This window comes from Rhincodon typus, chromosome 32, assembly GCF_021869965.1.
Source record: "Rhincodon typus isolate 14 chromosome 32, sRhiTyp1.1, whole genome shotgun sequence".
NCBI lineage: Eukaryota > Metazoa > Chordata > Chondrichthyes > Orectolobiformes > Rhincodontidae > Rhincodon > Rhincodon typus.
The window spans coordinates 12,403,721-12,420,330 of record NC_063363.1 but is presented as its reverse complement, the minus strand read 5'-3'; the positions used below and the strand labels follow the sequence as shown (position 1 = coordinate 12,420,330).

The 16,610-nt window shown below is 41.0% G+C and overlaps 1 protein-coding gene across 3 annotated transcripts in view; it reads left to right on the top strand.

Annotated features, from left to right (window-relative positions):
- Positions 1 to 7,500: 7,500 nt before the first annotated feature.
- cadm1a (cell adhesion molecule 1a) overlaps positions 7,501 to 16,610 on the top strand; it is a 405,153-nt gene continuing 396,043 nt past the window's right edge. For 2 of the 3 annotated variants that reach the window (XM_048615519.1, XM_048615520.1), the window contains exon 1: positions 7,546 to 7,691. In XM_048615519.1, the coding sequence (XP_048471476.1) occupies positions 7,595 to 7,691 (97 nt within the window). In that variant the 5' untranslated portion in view covers positions 7,546 to 7,594. Of the gene's footprint in view, positions 7,692 to 16,610 lie in introns of all 3 variants that reach the window. The other variant, XM_048615517.1, reaches the window with a different exon arrangement.

Below are 16,610 nucleotides of genomic sequence, written 5' to 3'. Positions count from 1 at the left end.
ACCTCCAATATTCACATCCAAATCATTTATATAAATGACAAAAAGCACTGGATCCAGGCCCAATTCTTGTGGCACACCACTGGTCACAGACCTCCAGTCTGAAAAACACCCTCTGTCTCCTACCTTCAGGCCAATTTTGTATCCTGTTGGTTAGCTCCTCCTGGATTCCATGTGACGCAACCTTGCTAAGCAGTTTACTGTATGGAACCTTGTCGAACACCATGCTAAAGTCCACATAGACAACGTCTACCACTCTGCCTTCATCAATCTTCTTTGTCAACTCTTCAAAAACACAATCAAGTTAGTGAGATGCAATTTGCCATGCACAAAGCCATGTTGACTATTCCAAATCAGTGCTTGCCTTTCTAAATGCATGTAAATCCTGTCCCTCAGAATCCCCTCCAACAACCTAACCACAGTGATGTCAGGGCCACCAATCTATAGTTCTCTGGCTTTTCCTTATCGCCCTTCTTAAATAATGCGCTACATTAGCCACCCTCCAGTCATCCAGAACCACACCCATGGCTGTAGATGATACAAATATCTCAGCAAGAGGCACAGCAATCTCTTCCTTAGCTTCTCACAAAGCTCTGGGATACACCTGCTCAGGTCCTGTAGATTTATCTACCTTTATGTGTTTTATGACTTCCAGCACCTCCTTGTCGGTAATAGGGACACTTTTCAAAACATCACTATTTATTTCGCCGAGTTCCCTAGCTGCCATATCCTTCTCCACAGTAAATTCTGATGTGAAACGTTCGTTCAGCATCTCAGCCGTCTCATGTGGTTCCACACAGAGATGGGCTTATTGATTTTTAAATGGGGGGGTCTTATTCTCTCCCTAGTTACTCTTTTGCCCTCAATGTATTTGTAGAATCTCTTTCGATTCTCCTTAACCCTATTTGCCAAACTGATCTCATGACCCCTTTTATCCCTCCAGATTTCGCTGATAAGTATACTCCTACTGCCCTTATGCTCCTCTAGGGACTCAGTCAATCCCAGCTGTCCTTACCTGCCATATGCCTCCTTTTTCTTGACCAGAGACTCAATTTTTATAGTCATCTAGCATTCCCTACACCTACCAGCCTGGCCCTTCACCCTGATGATTTTAACAGCAGAACCTGATTCAAATCTTTACTTGGCATTTTCTGGGGAATTCTGAAATGATTGGGGCAAAGCTGGGGTTCAGGAAAGGGGTAGGAATTAGTGGCAGGATCACTGCATTCTGGAGCTAAGGAAGATCGTGAAGGCAAGGTAGACAGAGGAACATTAAAGTTTGAACCTGGGCAACAGTGGGGGTGTTAGGGTAGATCAGAGACCAGGCGCAGATCAGGGAATGGGGTCACAGGGTGAGGAGGTCAGAGGTCTTGTAGAGGAGATCTGATGAGTCAGAGGAGATGAGGGAAGATGCAGGGGAATGAGCAAAGCAAGTATGTCAGATCGACTGGCATTTCCTCACTGCCCAGAGTTACATTTTTAAATAATGTTTAAATATGAGTCAGGCATAATGTTATTTATGCCACAGAGCTCCCTCTGTGGCATAAATGGACCTTTGTGTCCATCAAGTTCATGTCAGCTCTCTGTGAAACAATCCAGTCAGCTGCACTCAATCCCCTTATCCCTGCAGCTTTACTTCCTTGAAGTGTTCGTCTAATTACCTTTGAAATCATGGATTGTTTCCACTTCCCTCACCCTCATGAGTAGCCAGTTCCAGTTTATTGCTACTCACTGCACATAAAAGTTCTTCCTCACATTTCTTCCTGCATCTCTCATTCAAATCCTTAAATTTGTGCTCCCTATTCCTTGTGCCATCAACTAATGGGAACAATCTTCCCTTGTCTGCCTCATCTAAACCTATCACAAACTTGCACATTGCTATCAAATCTCCCCTCATGCCCTGTGCTCCAAGGCAAAAAAACACCTCGGTTCTCCATTTTACCTTGGTCACTAAAGTCCTCCAGCAAGGGGGCTGGCTGCCTGCTCATTTGCCCATTGCTTTTAAAAGTGGACACGCAGAGGCTGGGATTCCGATTATTGTTTTTTTTCTCCTTTTTAATATTCCACCCAAACATGAAAATTATTGCCTTTGGGAGTTACATTTTCTCCAATTATTTCTTTTCTTAAAATGTTACTGGCATTTCCTGAGTTTTGAACATCTGGCAACTCATTCAAATACAAAAACTTGTCAGATACAAAGAAAACTCATCATATTGCACCGATTAAGTTCAAATTATTGATCTCCCTTGTGAGCAGCATTATGTCAAAATAGGCTTGGTCTGACTTAAATGACTGAATTTAAAGAAAAAAATTAATGTCAAAAAATTTCAGTATGGTTTCTATAGATGCTGTATAATTAAACAGACGGACTATGTCCCAGTTGGAGCTACGTTATGGTATTTTCATACACGCTGTGAAATAATCTAAAGACCATCTGATTGGCAACATTTGGAGAACCTATTGCTCAATCTATTCAGCTCCTTACAGCCTCTCAAACGTGGAAAAAGTTAGTTGCTTGTATGTAAACAGCGCCTGTAGAAGTTGGTTTTCAGAAATTAGTAATGACTAAAATAGTCAAAAAGATATTTGCAGTCTTGTTTTAGTGTTATGTAGAACTAAACAAGAAACAAAAACTGAAGTTGCTAGAAAAGTTCAGCAGGTCTGGCGGCATCTGTGAAGAGACATCAGAGTTAACGTTTCGGGTCTGGTGACCCTTCCTCAGAATGTTCTGAGGAAGGGTCACCAGACCCAAAACGTTAACTCTGATTTCGCTTCACAGATGCCGCCAGACCTGCTGAGCTTTTCCAGCAACATCTGTTTTTGTTTCTCATTTACAGCATCGGCAGTTCTTTAGGTTTTTATTTAGAACTAAATTGAACTTGCTTTTCTAATTTCAGTACTGCTATCATTGAAAAGAAAACACAATAGTTACTATTTTCTCCAACTTGGAATGTGTGCCTTTAATGGAGCTCAGTTGGTATTAGAAAAACATGCAAGTATTTACAGTACGATACTGAAAATTAAGGAATAAAATGTGTAGACTTGCTCCACCAACTGTTTATTCTTGGCACTCTTTTTCTTCATCTCTCTTGCTGCCACAATCCAAGCTTTATCAGGCAGACTCTCGTGCCCTTACTGATGGGAGAAAATGGGCGAGAATAAAAGTGATAGTGTTTTAGTGGAATCTAATTCCTTCTTAAAATTTGCAAATACAAGAGTTTCAGCTCTTCAGCACCTGAGAATTAGGTGCAGAAAAGGAACGTCAGCTATTTGATTTAGTGCTACATTCAGGAGTGAATATGGTGGGAAATGACATTGATCAAAATAATAGGCAAATTGCAGTAAAGCATCCTTCCATCCTGCTTGTTTACAGCTACTGCAAAGAGTATCTGAAACCTGTTTTATTAAATGGATTGAAGTAGTGAAATGTATCCCCCGACAATGAAGCAGACAGAATAACATCAATATAAGTCAGAAGTAAGATGATAATAATTGGAATTCTTAATTTGTTTAAAAAATTAAAAACTGCCTGAGTGGCTTGGCTATTTTCTGCCCTGTTTTCAATTCTTCGTGTCACACAAAACTGCCCAATGGAAAAAATTCTCAGGCACTCAATTCCCAGACCTGTGTCAGAGTTGCTTTGCAACTGGTGGTTCTGAGATGTGTTGGAGCAGCCATGCATTGCTTCATCTCAGTTTTTGTTTTGTTTCACCTTTTTGTGATGCCCAACTAAAACACATTTCGGGACATTAAGCTTTTAATCTTTTAATACCTGGAGAGAAAATATAACTTTAAAGAACAGAAGGTTTAAGTTTTGCCAGTGATGCTCATTCTGTGGTATTTTGTGCAATAGTTCTTAATTAGGCCTCAAAGTCAGTTTTTTTAAAAAGAAAAAATTGGGAAAAATAGCATTTATTTTTAAATTTTATACCCAATAGAGTAAGCAATGTTAGTAGTTGAAAATTTTGAGCATTGGGTTTATCATGATGCTAAATTCACTCTATTCAAACAATTTCAACAATCAGCTGAGAAAAGTAGTGCCAAGTAGGTTGGTGGGACAATTTTCTATTTTCCACATCAACTGTTTTGAAGGATTGGTAGTTTGTGGGTCAATTTGGAACAGCTTTGTGCTCTAGGAAATTCTTAGTACAAAATGAATTGAGAATCTTTCAGCTCAGCCCATTGATCTGGTGGCTTATTGTCCAATGAGTTAATTCAAATGTAAGCATGGTTTATTTTTCATTGACGTTAATGTGAGTTACACTCCTTAACGTTCTTTTTTTTTGGATGCACTGTAGTTTTCTTGCTCTATGATCATGTTCACTTGTCAGAAAACATGCAAGAACAGATTAACCTTCCCTTCCTCGCTCATATAATTTACTTCCCATTGAATTTTCCATTGGGATCTCTTGCATAATACGGACTCAGTTAGCTCTGTTGCCTGATGGGTAATACCAATGGTATGAGTTCAATTCACATTCCAGCTGAAATTACCATGAATGACTCTCCCTCTCAACCCCTCCTGATACCTGAGGAATGGCAATCCTCAGGTTAAACCACATCCAGTTTTCTCTCCGCAATGGGAGGGCAGCCTTATGGTCTGCCAGGACTATGGTGTTTTCACTTTTACTTATCTAATGCATTATGTGGAGGATTGAAAATGGTGCAGAAAATAATCTATAATATCAGGCAAATTTTAATTGTAGCTATTTTTAAAATTAAGAATTTGCAACAATTGTCATTCTACTTCTGATTTCATTTGGAATTATTCTGTCTGTTTGTCCGCAAAGTGGATACATTTCACTCCTTCATTCCCACCGAATGAATGGGAAACAGATACTTGTTACACTAGTTTACTGGTTACAATGGAAAGAGCTATGCTTTGTTGCAACCGCCTATTAACTTCTGGCAGTCAATCTGGTCACAAAGTCCTGCTGGGAGGGGGTAGGTGTTAAGCTAAAATTACCTTCCTAGTTACAGTTTTCCCACACCTGCCAAGGTATTTGAAGACCTGGAGACAAACAGATCAGTTCAAACAACTTTATGGATTTGAAAGCATCGATCCTCTCTCGGCACATTATAGTTGGTGCAGGTGTGATATAGCAAGCTTATAATCTGTTAGTTGATCCATATGTACTCAGTCTATAGCACTCCAGGGTAGCGTTAATGATTAATCAGCCACTCTCACTTACAATAGAAACCTGGATGGTATATCTACCACCTCAAAGTGGTACTTCTCCAATTCAGCTTCAGTTAATCCTGTATGCCGATGCCCGAAGCAGTAGGATGGTTATTCCTAGACAAGTGATAGAAGCAGATTAACCATGCTCTGAATTGGGATGTTGTTCAGTGCTAATTCACTCATTTAATTCTCTGAACCTGGGTAAGTGGGTTACATCCTTACATGGAGAGAATGTGGACTCTGTGATAAGAATGCATTAACTGTAACTTGGTGAATCCTTAAAAATAAGGATGATCGACAGCCCAGCAAACAAAACTAAATCACCATTGTTATGACATTTCTGATTCTAGCCTTCCCCAGCAGCTCAGAATTAAACTCTGATTTCAGAAATTCTCATTTGTCCGAACAGTTATTCTAATTTTGAATAAAGAAAAACTTGCATTTATAAAGCACCTTTCATGACTTCAGGACATGGCAAGTGCTTTGCAACCAAAGAAGTGTTCCTGAAGTGTAGACATTGTTAGCTGGGTGGGACTGAGGCAGTTAACTCAGTCGGCTGGAAGATGGTTTGGAATAACAGCAACAGTATTGGACTCATACTTTGTTCTGATTGAATAGATATGGGCTCATCCCCTCACCCTGCCATACAGCAAACTCACAGCATAATCTGTGGTTCGGTGACCCTTGACTAATCAAAGATACGACCTGCAGGAGAAGAAGCCACTGTCATAATGGGAACCAATTTAGACACTGCACACTTCTGAAAAAGCACAAGGTAATAATGAGTAGATCTTTGATTTTTAGATCTTACCTGCTTAGATTTGTTGTTCTTGTAGGACAATGAGCAGCAAGACTTCACCACAAGCCCCAGTCCATCAGAATCTCCCATGTAACGCCTTGTTCTTGAAGGTCCCTCTAATTGTACTTAGCCAGGTCCTCGTTGACTGATCCCATCATCTTCTACCTGTAGCCAATTTGATGTGACATACATCTGGGAGATGAAATGTGTGTCCTGCCAGCATCTTTCATCTCTCTGCCACAAGGACTTGTCCTCTGCACCAGTGCCTCACTGTTGAGATTGTCTGTCCATACGATGCCCAGGAGCTTATGCTGGTGGAAGATGTACAGCTGTTGTTGTTTTCTGACAAGGTTTTCTGGTATAGAGTGCAGTTGGTAAAGCTGCGAACGTGTGGTGTAGTAGTTTCACACCTGTGTTGACGTTGTTGGATGGCCCACACGAGGTGCCTGATGGCTGATGCTGCTTTGTAGATTCTAGTGCGTACATGAAACCCAACACTGGCTGGATGTTGGGGAAATTACCCAGTTGTTTTTGGAGTGGTCCCTCCTCTTCATCTGCATGAGCAATACATATGAGTTTAAGAGATAACCAGCTACACCCTTGTACTTTGTTGGAGGAAACTCAGGCCAACTGGAAGTGCATTCTGATCAGCTGTTTAGACTGGAGAGTGCGTCCCCTCTGTTGGGGGTGTTGGCTTAGCTCAGCCAGATCAACAGCTGTTTTGCAATCCAGAGTGATGTCAACAACAGGGGTTCAATTCTTACACTAGTGATAGTTACTATGAAGGACTCTCCTTCTCAGTCTCTCCCCTTACCTTTGTTGCCTCTCATGTTAAACCATCACCAATCGTCTTCATTTAATGAGAGAGCAGCCCTATTAGTCTGGTAAGACTATGGTGATCTACCTTTTAGGGTCTACTCAATGTCCAACGTTCTGGTAGAAGATAGTGCAGAGCCGTTGTTGATCAATTCTGCATTGCCCTCACCCCTGCCAAAAACACACACAACTTCCTCAGACTGTTCACCTCAACCCTGCCACTGTGAAAGCCATTCACTTATTCGGGCTGCAAATTCAACGCTTGGGCTCGCTTTGCTCACGCACCCTGAGGAACTGTCTGACTAATGAGAAGGAAAAGCAACACTCATGATTCCCAAAATATGATCCAACTCAAAATTGACCACTAACAATCCCCACTCCCGTGCTGTGAAGAGGTTCCGTAACCTCGGAGGAGAGGGGGGAGGACTGCGATTGAGAGTGATGGTCCTCCCGGTTTGCATAGAGTGGGCAAAAAAAACAGATAAGATGGTCAAGCTCGAACGTAGAGACAAAACAAGAGCTGTGCAGGAAAGGGGAGGAGAATCAACAGAAAACCTGACAGAGAGGATAGTTAGCAAAGCAAGAGGGGGGAGTTATTTGACTGTTTTTCTGCCTCTCCCCATGAAACCCTCTCCTTAGTGCTGCATATTCCGAGATCGATTTCCATTCTGTTCCGTTCCAGTCCGTGTAATTAGCATCTCATTAGCATCTGATTATCATCTGATTAGGCAGTGATTAGCATGAGGAGGTGGGGCAGCGCCTCCAATCCGCTCGGCTCGGCTCTGCACACAAGCAGGTGTATGTTCAACATGGCGTTTGCAATGCCCAGCGCTGCTGCTGCTTCTATTACTCACCATCTCCTCACCCTCGCTGTATGGGCACTTCTCATCGGGAAAGGTAAGCGGGACTCTTGTGGGAGAGAGGGCAGGGAGGCGAGCAAGGCAGAGGTTTGGACACACACAAACTGGGGGGAAAGAAAAAAAAAACAAGCAAGCAAACAAACAAACAAGATAGAAGCAGCAAGACTCCTCTTCTTGTTTCAAGGCGGCGGAGTCAGCATCTGCTGGGGAGAGACAGGGAGATTGCGGGGAGGAACAACCCGGTTGGTTACAGTTGGATCCTAATAAAGTTCTTTTCCTCCACACCCCCCCGATTTGATTGCAACCCCCAAAGCTGCTTTTTTTTTGGGTTGGAGGGGGGGCGGTGTAAGGATTTGGTACATACGTGTTGTGTTGAACGTGTAACTTTTTTTCACAAACATTGCTGGGGGTGGTATGGAGGTAGAAATCTCAGCAACTCGCTCCAAAGAAAGGGAGTTTTATTTGCGAGAAACGAACTTGCGAGCCTGGCGGGTTGTGTGGAGCCGCTTGGTTTTATCATCAAGCAATGCTAGTGCTGCCTTGTCTTACCCGTAACATGCTCGCATGGGGACTGGGCGCTAAAGAAAACCCACGGAACTGTGAAAAGTTGGAACGAGATGATTTATTGTTTTTTTTAAAAAAAAACTGTTGTGTTTTGTGTTTTGTATCATTTCCTCGCTCAATCAGCGCGCGTTTGAGTTTTGCGAAATAAAATGACTTATATTTGAGCCTGGGGGTAGAGGGGAAGAGAGGAGAGAAAGTTGAGGTGGAGAAAGAAGGGCGATGTCTCTCAAAGTATCCTTTTTTTTCATATACATTTATTTATTTTTAAAAAAAGAAGAAAAGCCAAGCGAACTGCAATTTCTGAAGGGAATGTGTTCACTCGCGAAGTCACGGTTTGGTTTGCATTGTAACTGATTGCGATTGAAAACTGATGTGAAATCCAACCTGACAAGCTGTTGTAATGACTAGATGTCAATTTCTTGACTACTCCTCTCCCTCTCCCCAACACCCCCCCCCCCCCCCTCCGAAGACACAAGTGGAGAGACATATATGACGCTCTCTTTTATTAAACGATGTGAAACCTCCCTCCTTTCCAAATGTTCTGGGTTTTTTTCCCCCGGGGCTGTAGAAAGACACGAACAGCCCGCCTTTTTCGCCCCTCTCCCTCCCCTTCCTTTTACCTTTTGTTTGCTGGCGATTACTCAGCCACTTCCCTCTTTTTTTTTAACCCTTCTGTAAACTCCCACCGGTTCAGTCTCTACAACCCACACCCCATCAGTGGATATGTAGCCCCACACAGTGTCCGCGGCTGGGACAGACCCCTGCTTCCCAATCCCCGCGTTACTGTTAAAATTAATAAGTGCAGTCACGCATTTCGGGTTGATATGATTAAATCGGCATTAAACTCCACAGAAGAGCTTTATGACTTTTCTTCTTAAAAATAAGAAACTTCTCGCCGTTTCTTCACGATCTTGATTCAGTCATTTTCCCATTTTGTTTTCTTTGAAGCCTGCAGCAAGGTTTTGTTTTGTATAACTGTGTTGGGAGTTCACGAAGGAGCGCTCCTTTTCCCGTAGTCGTTTCCAACAGGGTAATAAGGAACCTCTCGAAGGAAGCGATAAGGGGTTGAATTAATTCCTGGATGGTGTTTTTTTTAAAAAGTGAGGAAATGTCGTCTCAAATTACAGATCCTGTTTCTGTTTGATGCACCGGGAGCCATTGCCCTCCCAGCGTTAACATCAACACTTACACTCGGTTTTAAGGAATTCCCTTTATGCATCGAGGTTCATGTGCTTTAATTTTTTGAAAAAAAAGTACTTGGAGCCCCTTGAGAATTCTGGCTAATTGTTGTTTAATGTTTAATTAATCCGACCTCTTGCTACTTATGCAGTTGTTTAAACTCTCAGTGCAATAATCCCGGAAACTGCCGTTTTTGTGTGTGTGCGTAGCCCGCACTTCAGTCGGTTTTCTTTGGCAAAGTTGTACTGGGCTGTAAGTATGAAGGAAGGCAGCAGTATCGCCAGTTATACATTACCCTGGGTTCCTGCTCCGCGCCCGCTTACTTGAGCAACCCCTGGCCAGTGGCTATGCGGCTGGGGACATTGGCTACGACCTTTTCATTTACGGGGGAGAGCAAACATTTCTTTCCACCGTCGATTGTCACAAACAAGAGCGCCATTGATTGACCTTTATGAATTTAACAAATCAGAACACCCTAAACAGCAGCTAGTGCCCGTGAACAAAAGACTGTATTCATATGCGTTTTGTAGATGATTTCCTGCAGCACAATGAACGCTGTTCGTGATCAGTGCAAAACACAGGATCACTGTACTCCCTTGAATAGTTTTTTTTCCCTTAAGAAGAGACCCCGATGCCATTCACATTTCCCGGGAGATGCATTTTAATACAATGGCTTTTTTTTTCCCCCGGTGTGTGCATGTATCGCTAAAGAAATTCAAAGCCACTTAAATGTCCAAAACCTGTTTCTCCTAAGCATTTAAGAGAAATCATTGATTCCAGCATGCTACCGCATGTTTCATTTTGAAAGGCAGTTCAGTCCTTTTGTGTGTGTGTGTGTGTGTGTGTGTGTGTTTTGTGAGTGGTTGCGGGTGGAAAGGAGGGGACATAATGTCTCAGATTATTGATGTCAGTGTTCCACCTCAGATGTGGTAAACTTCTTCCCGATTAATAAGGAAAACCGTTTAAATGCTGTAATGTTTTGGGGGATATGTCGTCCCTGTTGAAATCATTGCAATGAATCGGAATTTTATTTTGTAGCCCTTACAGAAAGGGAAATGCAGATTTTTTTCCTATTGTTTTCTTATTTATATATGTATTTAAAAACAGAATTGTCCGGCTCTGACTTGCTTTTTGTGCTCCTGAGATGTTCTGGTTGTAACTAATGGTACTATAACTACTAGATGTAGATCTAAGACATGCAGCAAATTTGTTACCTAGGAACCCTCTTTCAGATGTGCTGGCATTGACGTCCTTTCATCTTCCCATATCAAAGTCTGGCAGCATTTTCATTGTGCTTTTTAGTTCATTTGGGAATCTTTCTCTGGATGACTTGTATTGGGAGAGATTTCAGTGTGAAAGAGTCTTGGCTGCAGAAGAAGAAAAAGGAATCTAAGACCTTGTCACTGAAGTTGATTAAATGCCTTTTCAGCCAGTTTAATGTTGGGCTTTTTATTTTGTGTGCTTCCTACAGCCCTTTTGACACCATATAGCTGACTACACTGTCTAGAAATCAATTACTGAAATTATTGTGTAATTTTTCTCTTTAAACTTGAAAGGCATTTTGCATTTTATTGTTCTATTTGCAAATAAACTGACTTGAAATTACTGAGACTCCTGGTTAGTGAAATTTGGAAGATAGCAATTTAATAGGAGGCAAAGACTCACTGTAGCTCAGTCATTTAATGCTCAAAAACCTCAATCACTCATAAAGATGTTTTTTTTCTTTGATCTACAGGTCAGAGATAAAGGCCATGTAGCTTGCTTTGAAATATTTTACTTTTTAAATGGTGCATACAGTATTGATTTAGTTTGGTCCAAGTGATGGTACTCTGACAGCTAGTGAGATGCTATAATACTCATGTTATCAGTGTTTATTCAAGTATTACATGTGGATTTAATGTAGATAGTTGAAGGAATCCAAAATGTTTTGGTTAGCTTCTAAATTCTGACGCTGTCTTACATGTTGTAATACTGAACCTATTGAAATGTTTATAAACCCATCCACCAGCTTACTTATGCTGTAGATGCATAATTAATCCCTTTCAGACAGGAATTGAAAAAGTGATAAATGAGAATTGTATACTCTAGTAGTTGGAGGCATTGCTGACTAGTATTCACTGATGCTACAAGAGCCATTTACAGGCACTTTACTGCATAGAACAGATTGGAATTGACAAATTTCCATGATAATGTTAACACAGCTTACTTTTTAAATTTTTTTTTTCCTTGTCTGTGATGTTTCAACTGCTGTTTGCCGAGTTCACCCTTGTATGTCTTGGATTGAGGTAGTCTCCATTCTGACTTACAAGGAGAAATGTCCCCAAGATGATTTTTTTTTTTTCTTTTCTGGTCTGTTTAAGTGAGGATATTGAAGCCTCAAGGCTTCAATGTTAAAGCCAGAATCCTGATTAATTTCAGAGTGACACAGTATCCAGTTTGTGATTTATCCTTATTCCCCTATGATGTATTACTGCTGAGGACAGCCCTTTCTGTATTTCCAAATTTCCATCATTTGGGCAATGTGTAAGAAATCCAACTCCAAAAGTGGGTGGGGGTCATGGGAGCTGGTTATGATCAATGGACTGCAGTCTGTATATCCCAGTGCAGTATTGATTGAGTTGTAATCATTAAGTGGGTTATCCAACCAGAGCTCTTAACTTGTGCACAATATTCCTTCTAGTGGCTTGGCCAAGAATTGCTGGAACCGACCCAGCTGAGGAAGGACATAAGCAAACAGGAGAGAATGTAATCCTATGATATGTTGATCAGGAGCCAATGCCGAGCACTTTCTAATGTAGAGGTAGTCAGTTTTGTTTTCTTATTGTCTAATGGTTAGCATCCTGAGCCATAGCATGACAATTTTGTTTTAGTCTGGCAATTTTGTCAGTGAACTAGCAGTTGTATTCTTCTTATGAGGCATCATTGAAACTTTGAGCTTACTGTCCAGACCATTACTGCTCACTGGCAACAAATATTGCATCCCATTGAAAGTGGTGGAAGGGGAAACTAGTATCTGTTTTAAAATTTGTTGGTATGATGTATGATGTATTTCCAGTGAGTGAGACTTTACCAACTCTAATGATTCACTGTGTTCAGGAAATCTTTCCAGTGTTCTGAATGAAACATTGCTGCATTGGAAACAAAGCTAGCTTGTAACAACATTTTGCATTCTCACCAGCAGAGGAATGTTATTCATCCTTTTCTGCAATCAATCATGGACTGTAGCCTGTTGCTTACTCAGTATATTTTAGTTTTTTTTTTAATCTTGTATAAAACCAAGGAGAGATGGTTGTATTTGCAATATCTATAATGTAGAAAAACTCATCAGAAAATGCTAAAATCATCAAAACCTGTTATTTGTGGCACAGCTTCTTGTGCTGAAACCAGGATTTTAATACCTGCTTATTTTCAGTGCCACTGCCAGGGTGGACATCAGTCGACAGAGCATATCCCTGCCTAATGTTGCATCCGACATCATGAGAATCCCATTCCAGACAATGTTATGGCTCATATGGCCAAAGGGATTTTTTTATCACTGGCTGGGCAGACTCAGCTATTAATCCCTGTCAGTTCAAATCATGCTCAATAATATTATATCATGAATCTTGCAGAAGAAATGGACTGTAATCTAAGGAGAATGACTGACTGACTGACAGCCACTAACAATCCTGGAGTTTCTCTAAGGTTTTGTCCAGTAAGATTACCTTATCCATGTTAGCTGTTATGGGCTGCTTCGATAGTCTTGTGGTCTTTCTCCCTTTAAAAAGTAAGGAAAATTAAAACTGTAATACTCCACAATTTGTGATTGCCTTCAGTTCTATGTATTGTTCAATGTATCTGTTCATGTTGCATTTGTAAAAGGGTTGTACATCACACTAAAAAGTCACCTTTCAGACTTTGCTGAACTCGCAGTGCTCTCCATTATCCAACTACCTTAGTCGGGATAAACAGATCTCGCCCTGCTATTTGAATCAAAATTGAGTTGTTTCAGATAAGTGACCAGAACAACTTTAGCGTGGGAGATAGCAGGAACTGCAGATGCTGGAGAATCTGAGATAACGAGGTGCAGAGCTGGATGAACACAGCAGGCCAAGCAGCATCAGAGGAGCAGGAATGTTGACGTTTCGGGCCTAGACCCTTCGTCAGACTTTAGGGTGGATTGTCTGCATAACTCAGCCATTCAACATCAATTGAAATGTTTTGTTTTTGAATTTTTAAAGTGCTGTAGCAGGCTTTCATTGAGGAATAGGTCATACCTGACCAACTATTTAATCCAGACTGTGATGCAGAATTGCTATCAGCATTCATACATGAATAAGTGCAATCTTCTTGTTCTCTTTTGGCAAAGATTACACCCCTCCCCACCCCACACTGAACACACCCACTCAGTTTCCAGCACAGGGACATAGTTAATATTTCATGAAGGTGTTTTTAGGTTTTTTTTCAGCCTTCCAAACAGATTTTTTAAATTAAGCTACTGGGACATGGGCGCGTCCTGAACTAGGTGATGCTTGATTTCGGACCTTCTCACCATAGATGAGGACATAACCATTCCACCACAAAACTCTCTTTCATATCATATTAAACCAAGACCCTAATAGCCTCCTCCAGACACAGTGGTATTGTCCCTACCTCTCAGTCATAAGGTCTGGGTTCGCGTCTCTCCTGCTCTGGAGGTGTGTTGTAACCTACAATGTTCGTAGCACTAGTCAAAGCTGACTTCACTTCTTGAGATAACAAGGCGTAGAGCTATATGAACACAGCAGGCCAAGCAGGAAAGCTGACGTTTTGGGTCTGGAAGCATGTTGACCAAATTCAACCCTCAACCAGCAACACCTAAAAATCAGATTTAATGGTTGATTCATCTCTGTGCTGCTTACCGTGGGATCTTACAATGTTTAAAAAAACAAAAAATTGCAGCTATGTATGTCTTAAAGCTGAGACTGAATCTGTTCAGGTGTTGGCTAATTCTCCATTGAGTTGCCCTTTTTGAAAATCTGGATGTCTGTCTCCTCTTTTTCCCCCCCCCCCCCCCCGCCCAAAACTCCTACTCAGGTCAGCTCACTGTAGTGTGTAAATTCACACCTGTGTAATGATCTGACCAGGTCCATCAAATGTTTTGTCTCCCATTTTCAATTACTGGCATGTAAGCATAATAATACCAGAGACTGGAACTATTGGATCAGGGGAGGTTTTTGACAGCTTAAGTCTTCCTCTATTAAAAAGAACTTTTTTCAAAACTTTGTACAGTAGTACGTACTTACTGTTTTTAAAGTGATAACCTGTGATTGTGTTAGTGTTTGTGTTTTGGATGAATTATTTTAACTTAAAATGAAAAACATTCAGTATTTTGGGGAACGTGCCAACATGAAATGTCAAATTAAACTGTAGGATTAGAGTTAGAACATTTTGTTTGTTTGATCCAAATTTGGCAAGGTTGCAGACTCATTCTTCAGATTTTAAAGAAAACAGGTGTGGTTGAATTCGTACGTTAAAGTCAACAAACATGATAACGTTGGATATGAAGTGAGTTATTACTTGCCATTTTCACTTTTTGCAATGCTTTTTAGAAAACGTAACTGTTTGCACGCTATATTCAATATTCAATGTTTAATTTGCACAAACTCCTTATCATGGAACACTTGAATAATTTCTTAGGGAATTAATGTGAAGGTTTCTTCTTTTGCGAGTAATTCCCCTCTCCCATCTTGTGATCTAACCTCGTTTACCAGGCTATAATTCAATGGGCATTGGGTACTCTGATCTCTTCCACGGTGTCTACTGGTTCACATGAAGGCTGCTAAGCTTTGGAAGGATATTCAACAATAGGGGGCCTGACAGCCCTTTCCTGCCCTAGCCTGATTTTTCTCCACGAGGCAGTTTCAGCCAGGGAGTTTATTATTTCCCTTTAACATAATGATGTTGATGTCAACTGCAGCCGTTCCACTCCCATTCTGGGTGAAAGCAACTAGCTTAACTCTTCCTTGGAAGTTTAGACTGAGTAATCTGCTCACTAGAGAATTTGCTGAGCTCTCTACGTGTGCAGATCTATTCATTAGCTCATCACACCTGCCAGGGCACGTACACCCTCTAATGTAATGAGACTACATTCAGTCCAAATGTTGGTGAGCAAACATGCCTATTATATAAGCCCTGCAATTCATTTTTGATTGTACAGTGATGCTTTTGAGAGACAAATGTGTTGGCATTCTTGTCTGAGTGAGCTAGCTGTGTATTAATAGTGGCAGAAAGTGACGAGTCGCATATTAAATTTGGACTTCCCATCCCTAATTTTCAGACAGATTCATTCTTCCTGCTTGTATGTGGCCCTTTCGTGGCATTTAGATATGCTTAGCATGGCTGCTTGCTCATGATATCCTACAGGCAGAAGGAATTTTTTTTTGGGGGGGGGGGGTCTAATATGTTGTAGGTGTGTGTGTGTTAATGTTTTGATGTAGTGTTAATGGAGTACAGGTGGTTCAGTCAAAATTCTGTTTCCAGCAGTGATGAAGTCGTAAGTGTGGGACTCCCTTCGGCGAAGGAATTAATGGTTTTAGCAATTTTCCCTTGGTTTATTCAACTTGCTGCCTAATGCAAGCCCTGAAGTTTATCTTATCCTCTCAGTTTTAGAGGTGACAATTTAGCTTGGATTCTTCAGTTATGATTCATCTATTAATAGAAGTTCAAGTCTGATTTAGTACTACAGTCCGTTCGGCGTTTGCAGTTTTGCAGAAAAAGCTTGCAGACCTAAAACTGGCACACCAGTTGTGGTGCAGCAGCTGTTGAACCTATGTGCATGTGCCACTGGGTGGGAAGCCTGTGAACACAATGCATTCTTGCTACTGTTAACTTCTACAGTTCTCTGCTTATACAGATGTCAAATGTCTTTATGTGGGAGCAGAAATTTTTGTTTTTTTTTCCTCTTCATGTTTTACTTGGTTCAATGCCTATTTAGCTTCAGTCTTTTTAACTACTGTTGGCATTTTGAATAGATATCTCATGCCTGTACAGCTTAGAAATATGAATAGTATTGTAACAGACTGCCGGAATGTATGTATGTATGTTTTTTTTTACAAACTTTTTGGATGAAAAGTTGCAATGTGATGCACGCTGAGATGTTGCAGCCAGTAATTGGCTTATTTATCCTAAAATGGTGTCTGTGTGCATTTAATGTCAGTGTAACACAAAAGTGGCACATCTGTGACATGCAGTG